This window comes from Rhinolophus sinicus, chromosome 5 (genome assembly GCF_057876585.1).
Source record: "Rhinolophus sinicus isolate RSI-liver-muscle chromosome 5, RSI-T2T, whole genome shotgun sequence".
NCBI classification, from domain to species: Eukaryota; Metazoa; Chordata; class Mammalia; order Chiroptera; family Rhinolophidae; genus Rhinolophus; species Rhinolophus sinicus.
Genome location: NC_142505.1, coordinates 39,413,944 through 39,431,311, shown reverse-complemented (window position 1 = coordinate 39,431,311; position 17,368 = coordinate 39,413,944). Strand labels below are relative to the sequence as shown.

The 17,368-nt window shown below is 35.2% G+C and overlaps 1 protein-coding gene across 4 annotated transcripts in view; it reads right to left on the bottom strand.

The window, feature by feature from the left end:
* The window catches only part of RASA2 (RAS p21 protein activator 2), a 102,732-nt gene that overhangs the window by 42,270 nt on the left and 43,094 nt on the right, over positions 1–17,368 (bottom strand). For all 4 annotated transcript variants that reach the window (XM_074312934.2, XM_074312935.2, XM_074312936.2 and 1 more), the window contains exons 5-7: positions 13,687–13,763; positions 2,449–2,532; positions 738–810 (exon numbers count right to left, since the gene is read on the bottom strand). In XM_074312934.2, coding sequence (XP_074169035.1) covers positions 738–810; positions 2,449–2,532; positions 13,687–13,763 — 234 coding nt within the window. The remainder of the gene's footprint in view (positions 1–737; positions 811–2,448; positions 2,533–13,686; positions 13,764–17,368) is intronic.

Here is a 17,368-nt window from a genome sequence, read left to right as displayed (position 1 = left end):
TCAATGTTCTACAGTTAGAACACAATCTTTTAGAATAGAGAATTTGACTTTTCTTCTGTAATTTTCAAATAATACGAAAAAGAATTTCTTTAACAAATTTAAGAAATGCTCCCCAATAAAGAATTCCAAAGCACTGTATTTTGGGCAACTACAAGGCAGCTGACGATCCCTATGAAAATAAGCACGTGTCCATAGAGGGTACTTTACAGTCTCAAAGCATTCTTACATTTGGGCCTCATAAAAACTCTATAATTTAGGTAGGGCTGCTACTATTTTCTCTAACCAAGTTATCCTTTCACAAGAGGAGAAATTTGAGTCTCACATTTGGTGCTTTGTTCAAAGTCAACTGAGACTAGACCTTGGATCTCCCAAGTGCTGTAATACTTACTTCACCAGTGGTATTCAGACAGTACTCTGCAGAAGAGTCCTGAGGCCACCATGTCAGGTGGGGGGGCTGGACAAGGTGGCGGGTATATGGAAAAGGATGTGACACTGAGGATGCCTGGGGAGTGGGTGTGGCCTTAGACCTCCCCAGCCCCAAATCAATCAGCGCTCTGCCTGTATTTGTTTTATATACGGGGCCTCCACTGCATTACAGCATGGTTCTACTGCTTTCAGGAGAGAAATGTTTAGTTGCATTAGTTGGTAAAATGATTACTATGGCTGTAGTTTGAAAAAAGAAGTCAACCAAATATCAAATATTCATTGTTAGTTATTTATATAAAAACAAAAGTTACCTCAAAATAAAAGATTTCATTAAACTGCGGATTGCTTGTTTTCTTCTTTACTTTTGTCTTCTTTTGGTCATTCCTGTTCCAATGTGGTAGAGTTTTACCTTGTAGAACTTAATAGTACACAATTATAAAACATGCTATTTCCAACCAGGGAGCCTGACCTCTGTTTAACTGTTAAGATGACTCAGAGAAGATTGTAGTTTTAAATATTACTTGGGGGAAAAAACTGAGGTATCTCTAGAACTTAAAAAATACACCGATTTATGCGTATATCCGATATATGCCAAGATTGCATTATTCTCTTTATGGCTATACTAGATGGACTGCCAAACTTAGTTCAGGGGTTTTCAATAATACATTTTATCATATAAGCAACTCAGAATAAATGGTAGAAAGAACACAATGAGATTCAGAGTACCTTTATCTGTGCTGAAAAATACCTGAGGAACACGAAAAGCATTCTTAACTCAGTTTACTTCTTGGGCTTCAGCGACAATGTGGCTTTTTAAAAATCTTTTCATTTTGAAATAATTATAGATTCAGAGGAGGTTGCAAAGAAATGTACAGGGAAGTCCCATGCAGCCTTTCCCCAGCCTCCCCCAATGTTAACATCTTATACAATAACTACATCACAATATCAAAATCAACAGTGACTTTTTAAAACAAATTCACATGTCAAATAGTTTCTATCTGTATGTTGCTACACAATTACACTTAAGAATTTGCCTGTCAGGTACAGATTATAAACAAAAACAAAAACAGCTCCACTAGTTAAATCTTTTTTAACATGAAAAACTAAATCCCTCTGATAGCATGAATGTTACAGGATCGGGTATCTCTTTTTAAATTTAAAACCATCTGTAATAATAATAGCATTATTATTGAGCACCCAGTAAGTACCGGGCATGGTGATAGGATTTTACATACATATATACAAATACATTTTTCAAAGTGACTTACTGGTGATTTTCTAAGAAATAAGAATATCTAGAGAGCTTAAGGTTGGTGAAAAGGTGCATGTTTGTGAGTGTATGTTGTGTTTGTGTAGAAGGAATGCTGTGCTCTTTATTTCCTGATTCTAAATCTTGACGATGTAGGTAAATTTCAGACTAGTGAGGCTCTGGAAGAAACCATAATGAAATGATAAAATATAAAACAGTACAATGTGCTGTAGGTTTTTCCATAGATTATCCTGAGTAATTTAAATCCATGAGATGGCTCACTTCACCATGTTCTGGTACTTCAGCAGTTTGTCTACAGCTTAGAATTCTCTCTGTAGGGCACAGATGCCATAAACAGAAAAGCCACTTTTTTGTCCTGAGATGCTTTCCAGATAAAAGTGTGGAAATTGCCTTATTTTGCTATTAAAACAGGATTTTACCTGCATAAAATCTAGGACATTTGAAAGTAGGAAAACCGATGATGAATGAAAATCCAGTTTATAAGTACATTTTAACAAAATACTATAAAATTGATGCTGTTCCCCACGGCCTAAGAGTCTGGCGGATTTGAAATGGCACCTACTTTCTTTCTATAAAAACAGGACTTGGTGTTTGCAAGTGTGTAACAGAATTCTAAAGACTTTTTTCATTCAAAGCACTCATTACTTTTGTCATAAATAGCTATTTAGCATTTGATCTTAGAACCTTAATTCTGTAATTCTTACATAAAACTTCAAAACTTAAAAATCTAATAATAATTCAATAAACATTACCTAGAAGGGCCCACTAGAGAAACTGTTGCATACGGGTCACAGCTTTGTCCATTTATGAGAGGCAACCCATGGCATGCCTTGATGCTAAGAATAAAAAAAGTTAACATATGATATTCAAGTTAAACAGCGTAAAACATTACCTTTAAATACAAATTAATACATTCAAAGAGTTAAAACTGCTTTCCATATGTCTGCAGTTGTATGCTTATCTACCACCTACCCCAAATACATTTATGTATGCATTTATTTACTTACGCTGTATTTCCAAAATAGGACTAAACTAGAATGCCACAACCAGTACTGACACTACCAAATAACATGTAGCACACACCCCCCTACTAAACACTATATCCAACAAGGTACATTTTGTGGTTTGACAGCACACTAAAACTGCTGTGGCTTCTAAAAATGAAAAGAAATAGGTGTGAACCTTAAACGAGAAACTACAAAACCAAGCCAGATCTAGAGCATCATGTCCTCTGCTAAAGCATGAATGAGAAACAAGGAAACAACCGTGGTTTCCACTTAAAATCTGATTCATATACAGAGGGCAAGCCTCACATAATTCTGTAGCCTTTTTTCTGATTCTTAGTAACAGCTCCTGCATCATTCTATAGAAAATGTTTATGACCATAAAAACCAAGGCATTTAATCCACTCCATGAGTAATAGTCATTGATATTTACAGAGAACACAGAATTTGACTTAATGATCTACTCTTCAAAACTTCTCACTAAATACGTCATGAATTTAGTTTAACATCAAAGGGTCTGCATTTCCTAATAACTAAGAGAAACTTTTGAGTGTTGCTGAAAAGTATTCTTTGTTGAAAGATATGGGCTACTGAGTAATATCCTTATTTCTCCCCACAACCCCACAGGTCATATATGTGGGTGAAGTGCACACAGTGTATTGTTGAGTAAAGAAAGAAATGGTAATATGATTCATTTCCATTAAATTGGGCATCAAAAATCAAATAAAAAAAATGAAACTAACCAAAGAAAGCACAGGCCAAGATAATATTCTGGTTATTAATGTTAGGCTTAGGCACAGTCAAACTTTCCCACTGTACATACTGTGTGAAACTTACACTTCTCAGGCTAAACCTCAAAATGATACCTGATTTTTATATAGCATTTGCAGTTTACTATGTATTTTCACAAACTGCATCTAATTCTCACAACTGCCTCTCAGCAGAGTATCAAAGAGTATCATCGTGCCATTTTAAAGAAGAAACTAAAGCTCAAAAGGGTTATGTGAAAGTAACAAATTAAGGATAATGAAGTAATACAAAATGTGTAAGAAGTGAACCAAGACTCAGCTTCTACTTTCTTAACCATTTCTAAAGTCTAGCCTTCTTCATTCCTCCTGTGCCTGGAATATACTGTATTACTCTTCTTGTAAGACCAGATTTATCTCATGTAAACACTCATTATGATCACTTTCACTTTTTTAAAAAATAATTTATACTTTTTTTTTTAGTTTCAGGTGTACAAAACAGATGATCACTCTTAATTACAGAAATTTACTATAACTTTATGAGGTATAAAAAACAAGAAAAACATAGTTCAGTACACAAAAGACTTCTATGAGAATACTCACAAACCAAAACAATGATACCTGTAAGCCAAAAGTATGAGACTATAAAAATCATCAGAAATACTCAATTTTTAAATGTAAGAGTTTAAAAATTGAGTTTTCTGAAAAACTTAATATTATAAATACAGATTATTTTATTTGCTACATATATTACAAAATATTGTATTTCATAAATTAGAAATATCCTATTTCTAATTACCCAGGATACAACTATTCTTCTAATTGGTAAGCCAAGCAATTTCATATCATAAACCAGAGATGAGAAGAAAATGGTTAAAATAACCACAGTATATGAAATATCTTACATCTTGTTTATATATCCCATATAAAAGCATTTGATATTTATACATACTTTAGAAATTACAAAGGAAATAAATTTATTCCAAACTTGTTTATAATACAAAGTGATCTGGATCTTTTCTTTGGATTTTTTTTTTTAAACTAAAAGACAAATGTTAATTTCTACATGTAGCTAAGATAGAGTAACAGGGAATGGAGTTACCCTCCCACCTGAAAAAAACTAAAAAACTAAAAAAAAAGAAGAAAATCAGCACCACAGGATAGTCATCTCTCATGGCAGAAGAAACAAGCTGAGCCCTCCGACTGTCCCACCTCACTGCTATACAGTTTCCCTGAGAAGAAGAGAGAACTGTCAGCTGGGGAAGGCCAAAGTGACTCGAGTTCCAAGGGCAGAGGACTGGAGGAAAGAAAGCTGCTCACAGAGAAAGAAACCTCCAGAGAACTACAAGAATCCCCCCTGGAGTCTTCAGCTGAGTGTTGATAAACATACATGCCAGAAAACTACCTGAAGCTAGGAAAGAATCATTTGAAAAGAGTAAAGGGAACAATTCCTGAAGCCCACAAATGGCTAGCATGAGGTCTCACTGGCTACAAAAAAACCTAGTAATTCATGGGTGCTATCTCAGTAATGGGAAAGTATAACCTATAGACTACAGGCCAACTCTTGTTTTATCTAACAAAGCTTAAAAGCAAGGAGAAAAAGAAACTGTTTTGAAGTAACTTAACTGAGTCCTTAAGTATATTCATGGGAATACAAAAATATCCAGCAACTTCGTAATGTCTAGCATTCAACAGAAAATAAGCAGAAACACAAGGAATCAAGAAAATATGACACACAATGAAAACAAATTAATAGTAACAGGTAGTGTTGTAACTTCTCTCTCTCTCTCTTTTTAAACACCACAATTTATTATTTTACAGTTTTGTAGTGCAGAAGTCTAACATAGGTCTCACTGAGCTAAAATCAAGGTGTTGAGAGGGCTGCTTTCCATTCTGGAAGCTCTAGAACAGAATCTCTTTCCGTGCTTTTTCTAGCATCTAGAAGCCCCCTTCCTCCATCTTCACAGCCAGCAATGTTACTTGTGCCCTTCTCCCATACTCACATTTTCCCTCTAACTCTCCTCTTCTGCCTTCCTCTTCCACTTTTAAGAGTCCCTATGGTTACATTTGAGCCACCTGGGTAACTTGTCTCTCTTGCTTACTCGCTCTCACTCTATCTCTGCTTCTCTAGTATAAAAATCAGTGCCTGGACCTCCTGTCACCCTGTACCTATCTCATTTTTCTGGTTGTCTCTTCAAATTTCTTGACTTCCCTTTCACTCTGCGCCCTACTGAAACCTAGTTCTTTTCTCCATTCAGCATCCTATGGCAACTCTCCTCATTAAGGTCCTCATTATGCTATCCATACTTTTCAGAGCTCTTCTTATTAGACTTCTCGCTGCATACAATACTTCTGACTACTCTTTCTTTGAAACCCTTTTCTCTCTTGGTTTCCGTGGCCCCTACTCCTAATTTTCTTCATATCATCTATTGGTCTCCTTCATGTTTTCCTCACCTACTAGTCTACCTCTTCTGCTGGACCCATTCTCAGTCAACTGCTCTCTTTACACTATAATAACCTTCCTCTAAGCCTACTTCTATCTATTTATCCTTATGGCCACAACTACCGTTAACTTTACATTTCTATATGAGACCTCACCACAGAGTTTTAGATTTTTATACCGAAATGCCTGATGGAAATCCCCAACTAAATAAATGTTCAGGAGCAGCTAAAACTGAACTCATTACCAGTTAATTAAAGCAACTCCTCCAGCATTTTTTCTTTGTTGCAAACACCACCATCCACCCAGTAATACAATCTAGAAATCTAGAAACCACACTTAAATTCCTTTTTCTTCTTCACTTTCTGTATCTAATCAATCAGTAAGTTTTAGTGATTCTACACTTTAAATATTCCTTCATCAGTCTTCTTTTCTCATATCTACAACTACTGTTCTGGTGTAGAATCTATCATTTCTCACTTGATCACCCTAAAAACCTTCAAATTCACCTCCCAGTTTCTATACTTCACTGCTGTTACAGATCTGATCTTTCTAAAATGAAAATCTGTCCATGTTACTCTGTTGTCTAAAACCTTCCAATAGTTCCATAAGCTCATATAAGTTTCACAAGTTCATACGGTACAGAAGAGCCTCCAAGATCTAGCTCCTGACTATTTCATCAATTTTGACCAATCTTTGACTCAAGCTTCATATACTAAGTAACGTTAAACGGCTTTTCTCCCTCTCTCTCTCTCACCATGCTATTTCTTGCCTCCATACTTTTGTCTATATTATTCTTTCCTTCTGGGAAATAAAAAATCTCACTTTTTCTAGGCTAGCTACTTTCTATTCATCCTTTAAGAAGACAAACCTTCTTTCTTCATTTAGTTGTTTCAAAGATTTACTTAGTGCTTATTGTCAGGCACTGGGGTGACGAGGTGAATAAGACAAACATGGTCCCTGCCCTCATGGAGCTTAGAGTCCACTTAAAGAAACAGACAACAAGCAATAAAGAAGAAAATAATTGCAAATCGTGTTAAGTGCTATGAAGGACAAAGAACAGGTGCCCTATTTTAGAGTAAGTCATATTTAAGCTGAAACTTTAAGGCTGAGAAGGAACTAGCTAGAAGTAGAATGGGCATGAGGGTATTCCAAGCAAAAGGAAGAGTGGATGTAGAGCTCTGAACTGCAAGTGTGTCACATTTGAGGAATTGAGAGGAAGTGAGAGAAGGCCAGCAAGAATATGGACGAGGGGAAGCATGCCACACGATTAAATCAAAGAGGCAGGCAGGGTCAGAACACTGGATCTCGCGGTGCAAGATAAGGGGCTGGACTTTATTCTAACTGTAATGGGAACTCAGTAAGTGTTTGAGCACTTACTGAGTGAACATGATCTAATTTATGTTTTAAAAGATTACTCTGGGCGGCTATCACGAGAACGGATTGCAGACTCGAAGACCAGCTAAGAGACTATTGAAACAGACAAGGTAAGAAATGGTTGGTTTGAATAAGAACATGCCACTAGACATTACTAAAAATTAAAAAATTCAAGAAATATGGTACAGAATCAATAAGAAATGAATCCAGCATGTGGGGACAGTGAGGAGAAAAGATTTTAAGTGACTCCTAGAATTATGGCTTGAGCAGTTAGGTGAAGAACGGTACCACTTGCTAAGGCTGTGGTGAGGAGCTGGAGAGATGTAAGAATCAACACGGCAGTTTTAAATGTGTTCAATTTGTGATGTTGTTAGATATCAAAGTAGAGTTGCCAAAAAGACAGATGGACATATGAGTTTGGAGCTCAGAAAAAAGACCTGGGTAGAATGAACAAGATACAGACAAACTTTTTTAAATTCTTATTTTGAAATAATTTCTGACTTATAAAAAGTAGGAAAAATAATATATAAAGTTCCTGTATACACATCACCCAATGTTAACATTTGTGTAACCAGAGTAGATTTATAGAAAGAGGAAACTAGCATTGATACAATGTTAGTTAATAATATTAACTATTCTATAGACCTTACTCAAATTTCACCAATGTCCTTTTTCTGGTCCAGGACGCAATATAAGATCTCACATTGCATTTAGTTGTCAGGTCTTCTTAGTCTCCTCCATCTTAAAATAGTTCCTTAGTTTCCTTCTTTGTCCCATCATCTTGCCAGTACTAGCCAGTTCTTTCGCAGACTATTCCTTCACTTGATCTTAGCCAAAAGGCCGAGAAGCGATTGCAGACTATTCCTTAATTTTAATTTATCTGATGTTTGCTCGTGATTAGATTAAGGTTATGCACCTTGGTGTCTTTCTCAATGCATCATACAAGGGGGTACTGGATGCTTCATTACAGGTAATATTAACTTTGATCACTCAGTTAAGGTGGTATCTATCAGACATCTATGGGGAGAGTCTTTGAGACTATGCAAATATGCTGCTGTCATCATACTTATGTCCACTTATTTAGCATCTATAGATGATTTGTACCTGCACTAATTATTTTTGTAGTGATGGCCAATGATGATTTTCTATTTCCATTATTTGTCTTACTTCATTAATTAGTTTGTTTATATCAGCATTGACTTGTGTATATTTATTTATAGGCTTTTTTTTTAAATAGTCAAAAAGGACTTCATTTAATTAGTGATATGTAGACTTTTGCATAGAAAAAAGGTTACAAACTCATTTTGTTTAATATTCTATAGGTTTTAATCCACCATTATCTTTATTGTGATGTTCAAATTGTCCCAGATTTCGTTATCTGGAGCTCCTTCAAGTTGGTTTCAATGTCCTTTCTACATGCCCTGATTATTTTTTAAAACTTATGAATTATTTATTTCTGAAATTTTCTATTTAATATTTTTGGACTGTGGTTGACTGTGGGTAACCAAAACCACAGAAAGTGAAAATGCTGATGGGGGGCAGGGGACTACTGTACTTTATATATCCCAGACTGAGGAGCAGAGAAGCTGTCAACCTGGAAACACCAATGGGCATAGACAGAAAAAATGCCCTAAGAAAAATCCAGCTCTCTATAGCCAAAGGACAAGGAACGGGGCAGTTTACCAAGACAAAAACCGTTTTTACATAATAACCACCTACTCCAAACAAACACCATGAAAACACCACGGCTCCACCCTTACCCCATCAACAAAAGGCCAAATGTTGAGGGGGAGAACCTAGACTTCCATCTTTGACAGGCTGTAATGAGCTCCTTCCCCCCCATGGTGTCAGTAGGGACCACTGGCTTTCCATTCCCACTAAGAGAAACAAGGCATCCTCCCCCTCCATGGCAGGGCAGTGACAGAGAAGGTGGAGTGGAAAGGCAAGGCTCTCCCCACTTCCTGTGGGTAACTAACTCCTCCCCACCCTGGTGTCAGTGGAGGCCACATGGGGCAGTAACGAGGCAGTCCACCCATCCCGGTCAGCGCGTCACAGGAGAGGACTAATGGGAACCTGAACTACCACTCCATTCAGCAGTAACAAGGAATGCTTCTCACTCTTCCCCAGGGGTATGAACAGAGGTTAAGTCAGGAACCTCGACTTCTAACCTGATAGTAATGAGTAGGCACTCCTCTTCTCCCACCAGGAGAGTGTCAGAGGAGTTTGGCTAAAGCAGAAGATTTAAATGAGATCTAGAGTCTCACAACACAATACCAAAAACGTCCAGGACAGAACTGAAAACCACTCATCATACCAGAAAACCAGATAATCTTCAATTTCAATGAGAAAAGACAATTAGCAGATGCCAACATTAAGATAACATGACCGTCAGAATTATCTGGCAAGGATGGGAAAGCAGCCACCATAAAAACGATTCAATGAGCAATTATGAACATGTTTGAAAAAAATGAAAAAAAAAAAGGAAAGTTTCAGCAAAAAAAAAAAAAAAAGAAAAAGAAAATCACACACACACACATATTCTCACCAAGGAAATAAAAGATATAAGGTACAGGAACCAAATGGAAATTTTAGAACTTAGAAATAACCAAAATAAAAAACTTAATAAATGGGATCAACAGCAGAATGAGGAAGATAGAGGAAAGACTCAGTGAGCTTAAAGACAGAATGATAGAAATTACCCAAAATGAACAACAGAGAGAAAATAGACTGCGAGGTGGGGGTAGGCAGAGCCTCAAGAACCTACAGGACTCTAACAGATGCTCTAACATTCATGCCATTGAGGTCTCAAAAGGAGAAGAGAAAAATGGCAGGGTTGATAAAAGTACTAAAAGAAATAATGGCCGAAAATTCCCCAAATTTGGCAGAAGACCTATTTATATATCCAAGAGACTGAGTGAAAACCAAACAGGATAAACCAAAAGAAATCTATGTCAAGATATGTCATAGTCAAACTAAAACACATTGAAAATAAAAATGAAGGAAAAATCTTGAAAGTAGCTAGAGAGAAACAGCACATTATCTGCCTAGGAAAAACAATTTGAATGACAGTAGATTTCTCATCAAAAACCATGGGGGCCAGAAGGAAGTGGTACATGTTTTTATGTGGAAAAAAAGAAATGAACTGTCAACCAAGAATTCTATATTCAGTGAAAAGATCCTTCAGATATAAAGAAAAAATTCAAGACATTCTCAGACGAAGGAAAATAAAGAAAATATGTCACCAGTAGACCTACTCTAAAAGAATTAAGAGGAAATTTTCTAAACATAAAGATAGTGATTAAGAAGGAATCTTGAAACAACAGGAAGGAAAAAAGAGTACGGAAGGAGCAAAAATATGGGTAACTACAATTTTCTAACGTTTCCTAATTGTGTTAAAGGGCTAAAGCAAAAATTATAACACTGTTTGATGTGGTTCTCAATGTATATAGAAGAAACATTTAAGACAATTATATTACAAATGGTGAATGGTAAAGGGGTTAGGAGGAAGATTTCTACATTTTATTCTAACTAGTAAAATGTCAATACCAGTAGACTACGATGTGATAGATGTATGATGTAATACCTAAAGCAACCACTAAAAAAAAAGTATACAAAGATATACACTAGAGATTAAAAACCACTATAGATAAGTCAAAATGGAATTCTAAAAAATGTTCAAGTAACTCACAAAAAAACAGCACAGAAAATGAAGGGAACAGAAAACAAAACAAAAATGACAGATTTAAGCCTAACATATCAATAATTATAATACATCAAAAGTAAATGTATAAATTCACTAAATAAAAGAGATTGGCAGAGAACATTCAAAAAGTGACCCAACTACATTCTATCCACAAGAAACACACACAATTGGATGGATCTGATTGAAAAAGCCAATCTCAGAAGGTCATGTACCATAAGATTTTATTTACGAAACATTCTTGAAATGACACAATTATAGATACGGATTAGATGTTGCTGAAAGTTAGGGATGGTGGTGGGGGAAGGAGTGGGTGTGACTATAAAGAGATCTTTATGGTGATAGAATAGTTCTGTATCTTGATTGTGGTGCTGGTTACACAAATCTACACATGCGATGAAATGATATGTAATACTTGTATACTATACAAGGTCAATTTCCTGGTTTCTATATTGCATTACAATTATGTAAGATGTAATCACTGAGGGAAACTGAGTGCAGGACCTCTCTGTACTTTACAATTTCCTGTAAATCTGATTATCTTGAAAGAAAAAAAAAAAAATCAAACTTTGAAAGTTCAAATCCACTCTACTACTCCCTGTATGAACCTGGGCTTATTTAACCAATCTGTGCATCATTTTGTCATCTGTAAAATGAGGATGACAGTATCTACCAAGTTAGGATGAGAAAAAAATGAAATAATACCTAAAAAAGGATAAACTATTGATATATGCAACAATGTAGATGAATCTCAAAAGCATTATGCTAAGCTAAATAAGCCAGACACAAAAGACTATATATTATATGAATCTGTTCATATGACATTTTGGAAAAGGCAAAATTACAGGGACAGAAATCAGATGATGGTTGCCTGGAGGTAGGTATAGAAAGCAGGGATTGAACATATTTTTGAGTAATGCCATTTGGTATAGTTTTGACTTTTGAAGTCATGCGAATATTCTACATATTCAAAAAATAGAAGTAAATCAACAAGGATGGGGGGAAACAACATTAAACTAAATGCAAACAAACCAACCCAACCCAACTAATTGTATTTCACATGTACAGCACAACCAAACTAAGCAGAGGAAGGGAGCAGTGGAAGAGGGACTAATCCAAATACTTTCAGTATATGCTCGCAGTCTAGGGGGAAAAACCTGTAAAGAAATCTTGAATTGTTTTTAGTAGGTAAATCCAAATTGAAAAAATAAGTGGTCTGAAAAAAAAAAAAAATAACTGGTCTGTATTCTTTAAAAAATCTTAATACCATGAAAGACAAAGAAAAGCTAAAAATGATTACAAGTTAAGTAGATTAAAGAGACATGACAGCTAAATGTAATATATGATCTTGGACTGGATCTTGGAGAGGAAAAAAAGTCTAAAGGACATTACTGGGACAGTTGACAAAACTGAAATATAACTGTAGATTAAAGTATTGAATAACTATAGATTATACTTTTATTGTAACTGTTAAATTTCCTGAGTTTGATAACTCTGCTACAGTTATTTAAGAGAATACGTTTATTCTTAGGAAATACACATTGATATATTAAGGATCATGATATATGTAACCTTCTTTAAGAGATCAGAAAAAATTAACCAAGTAAATTACATACAATATTTAATATATAAATACATAAATATAAATTTATACATATTTATATAGAGAGCAGATGCCTTAAAGGAGCTGGGGTGCTCATAATTAAAAGAATAAATTATAGACAGGGAGAGAACGCCACTGAAGATGGAGGCAGAGATTGGAGTGATGTGTCAAAAAGCCAAGGAATTGCCAAGGATTGCTGGCAACTACCAGAAGCTAGAAGAGGGGTCTGAGAGAGATTTTGTCTCAGAGACTCCAGAAGGAACAAACCCTGCCTAACACCTTGGTTTTGGACTTCTAGACTCAAGAACGGTGAAAAAATAAATTTTTGTTGTTTTAAACCAAAAAAAAGATAGAAAGAAAGAGAGAGAAAGGAAGGAAGGAAGAAAGAGAGAGAGAAAGAATAAATTATAGCTTGGAGCAGCAATAGTAGAGTAACATTTATCCTACTCCCTGGCTCTAAGGTATCTGGGTATGGTGGAAAATACGGCCTCTGACTGAAAAGACAGTAGAGCAAACAGTATCTCAGGAGATATTCAGCTATCAGTTAAGACAGAGATAGAAAAAACATTTAGAAGAGGAAGAATCTGGGTTAAGAAGGAAAAGGTAAAGGATTGGGTTAGATTCCCAGAACTGTTAGAAGATTAGAGTTTGGGTGATAAAAAAAAAGACTTGAGGGCAAAAAAGGAAAAAAGGAATTCAAATTAGGTAACAATACTGGTAATCTCAAGGTAGGCATTTAGATTTAGTCCCAGGGTCACTAATGCCCTGCTCTGTGTTGTCCTCGTTCCTAGAGGCCCTCCACTAGGAAGCCTTTCTGCCTCCCTCCTGCCAGGTAGTTAAGACACGCTTATCTGTGATCCATAACATCCTCTTGCCTATTCTATCATTTAACCCACATTCAATAATAAATATTGGTTGAATGAATTAATGACTCATCATAACCCGAACAGACTAAATAGGAGAAAATAAATTGGAAATCAACTTAATAAATGAATGGCACAGCAGTTTCATTTCTGAAAAAAGTTTCTGAAGTATTTAAAATAAGGAGTTGGCTTAAGATTCAAAAAATACAAAACGGAGAATTATTTCTAGTTAATTTTGGTAAAAGAAATATGCTTACTGTACAACAAGCTGCTGGCACACAGTTCCATTCTCTGTTATCAGTTCATTCAGTTTTAATTCAAGGTGAACTTTACCCTATAATGACAAAAAAAAAAAAACACACATTATAAACTGAGTAGTCTATTTTGTTGACAAACTATTAATTAAAGGTATATACTTTTTCAAATGGTACTCATAATATCTAGTTACACACTAACTAAAATATTAGTGATTCCTAGCACATGGCTTTGCCCACACTAAGTACTTGTTAAATGACTAATAACCAACAATGTAGATCAAAATCTGAAAGATAAGCACCAAATGCTTATATCAAACATGGTATTCAAATCTAAGAATTTTATGCCCAGTTCAACAAATATTTATGTATCTCAATTATCAAGAATTACAAATAAAGATAACACTATTGTCTTATAAAACTTTGAAATAAAAGCAAATTATAAAATGTAGAATGCTTTTTCCAGGAAAGACAAACCATCAATAAGGACGGAGGCAGTATCATTAAAAGAGAAATTATATAATTCTAAAACAATAAAACTAAGTTAAAGCTAGTAAGACAATCTGTCAACACTTCTCTTAACAAAGATTTATGGATTTTAGGAGGCAGTGTGGGAGTGGGTAGGAATCCATATATACATAACACACAGTCACTGCTTATAAGAATCTCACAATCTAGTTGGGGAGACAATAAACAAAAGATAATATATGGCCAAGAGCTTTGATGAAAAAAAAAATGAGATACTGAAAACCAAGGGTTACTTTTTTAAATAGCCATTAATAATTAGATTTTTAAAAAATTCAGTAGAATAAATTTAAAGCAAACTATCAAGTTCTTAAGAAACAAAGGCTTAGGAACAATATAATCTAGTGCTTGCTATTTGTACTCTGCCACTGGTGGTGATGAGCAATTCTGAACTGGTTAAGAATCAGTGCTAGATTACCTCCACCCAGCTGACAAGACAAATTCCCACGGTGCCTAGTGGAAATTTCAGGGGTGTGATGTCTAGGGGCTGATGACATAAATAATTTCATCAGAGGTAAGCAAGTTTGTTATCTAGTCACTGTTCCTCCTTGGAACAACCTCTTCCCAACATTCTTTCACAGAAATCTAACCTGAATCAGCCTCACTATTTTACGGGGATTTGTTATACAAGAGTGAATCTGAGGTTCACTAACTACAAAGCTCAGGGTTAGAAAGATAGTTTAAGTGCTGAACAATAAATATTGACAGATCTCAACACAAAAGTCTACATAAGAAAGGTAAGCTCTAAAGAAAGGCATCAGTGGTAGTAAAATTAGCAGTTCGGTGGAGTTAGAACTACATTAAGCAAATCTTCCACTAAAAATCTAAGCACAAAGATTTATAAAATCATATGTAATTTATAAAATAGGTCTTTTGTTTTAGTCCTGCATTTAATACTCACAACTCCTTCTATTCAAGAGTGACCCTGAAGAGGTCCATCTGTAGTAATTTGTATTATTACTCAATTAGAGTTTTGAGTCATGTTTGCTGTCACACCGGCATGTGTATCACTTAGCTAATGAGTGAGCCTAGCCAAACTGCACCAACATTTGCATCTCAAGGCAGTTTTACTATTTAATGTATATGCATTTTTATGATAGAAATTGTATGCTCCCAACTGTCTCTCAGGAAATATCTAGAATCTACTGGAAGACAATTTAAGATCCATTAAAACAGAGTAGAGAAAAAGTATAATAACTTCATTCACAACTAGAAATCATAGTACTGTATCAAGTGAAGCCTAGAAATAAAAAGATAATTAATGGGATTCTACCAGGAATTATTATCACTGAGTCAGAGCCTACTGAATATGTTCATTACCACCACTGGCTGTTAAACACAACAACCCTTTGGGATGAGTTAACAATAACATAATTGTATATTAACCTGGTCAAGAAAAGAGTGGGGGCAAAACAGGTAAACACACAGGATGCATACTATTAGTGTAGCACACTAAAATTAAAAAGCATTATGAGTTAAATTAAGGAAATTATAATTTTTAAACTGTAAAATATTACCTCATTGTATACTTTAACATGGAAATGTTACTTAGTAAAAGAAACCAGTTACAAAATAGGGTGTATAATATAATGCTAATTTGTAAAAATAAAATATACTATATATTACTACATAAAATTACTACAAGGCCATCTACTAAAACATTGTTAGAACTTACCTTTGATTGGTAAAGTTTCAAATTTTTTCTTTTGCTCATCTAAATTTTTTTGGTTTCTACTACTAGTGTGTGTTATTTTTTAGTAAAGAAAAGTGAACAAAAAGTTAAAAATTATGTGAAGCTACTTTTAAGGGTCAGAAACCTAAATCTGTGTACATTTTAGAAAAATTATTTAGCATTCCTTACTACAGTCACACAAAAGTTTGGTGTTACTTACATCTGTCATCATTTTGTAGATTTGGATTGCAGCAAAACAATTTGTTTGTTTTCTTGACAGGGCAGTTATGAGTTCAGCAAAACATTTCCTAGTCTCCCTTGAAGCCAGGGATAGTGGCTAAGGATAGCCATATTATGATACAGTTCTGGCCAATGAGATGTAAAACAGAAGTTGCTGGTAAGGCATCCGAAGAAGCTTGTTGAATGGGATTTCCTAACTTCAGCAGTGGCCGGAGAGGCTACTCAGCTTAATCAAAGCTTTCCACAGTCTCCTGGTACTGGGCAGATAAAAACTGGAGACCAGGGCCCACCAAGATAGAGTGGCCCTGGTAAACACCCAGGCTTTCTGTTGAAACCTCTGAAGTATTATGCCTGAGGAGTAACAATGAACAACATAGACCAGTCCTGCCTTACAGAGACTGAAACTTAGCCTGGAATCAGCCAAATCCCTAACTGGATTAAGGTAAACTGCCTCTAACCTACACATATGCCAAAAGCAAAAGTAAATCTCTGGAGGAAGAAAAAGAAAAGTATCACTCAGCGTTTCAAATTATCTCTAAAATATTTTATATTTCAATGTCCAGCATTCCATCAAAAATTACTAAGCATGCCAGAAGACAAGACAAACACCAAAAACAAAAATAAAAAACTGACAAAAAAGATGCCGATTTATAGGTGATGCAGATATTGTAGTTGACTGACAGAGGTTAAAATAGCTGTTTTAAAAAAACTTTAAGACAGAAAACAAAACGGAAAAAACCTAGCAAATAAGTGGAAAGTATAAAATGTTATCAAATGAAAAATTTAGAATTAAGCAATAAGAAGACCAAAATGAGGATGTATTTCATAGTAGATTAGCCACAGCTAAAAAGAGGATTGGTGAAATGGGAGGCATATTAATCAACATAAAATATCCACAAATGAACTATGGGAGGGAGAGAGAATAAGAGACAGAGCAAAATGGTCTATTATTCATGAAAGTGCAGTCCCAGGAAGAGAGGAGAAAGAATAGGGAAGGAAAAAAGAAAAAAAAAGATGAAGAGATAATTGCCTGGAATTTTCCAAAACTGAAGAATGACATCAAGGCAAAAATTCAAGAGCCCCCAGGAACAGCCAAGTAGGATAAAGAAAATCACACGTAGGCACAGCATAGTAAAACTGCTGAAAACAGAAGATAAAGAGAAAATCCTAAAAGCAACTAGAAAAAACAGAGACGTTACCTACAAAGAAGTAACTGCAAGACTCTAACAAGGAACTATGTTTGCTCAC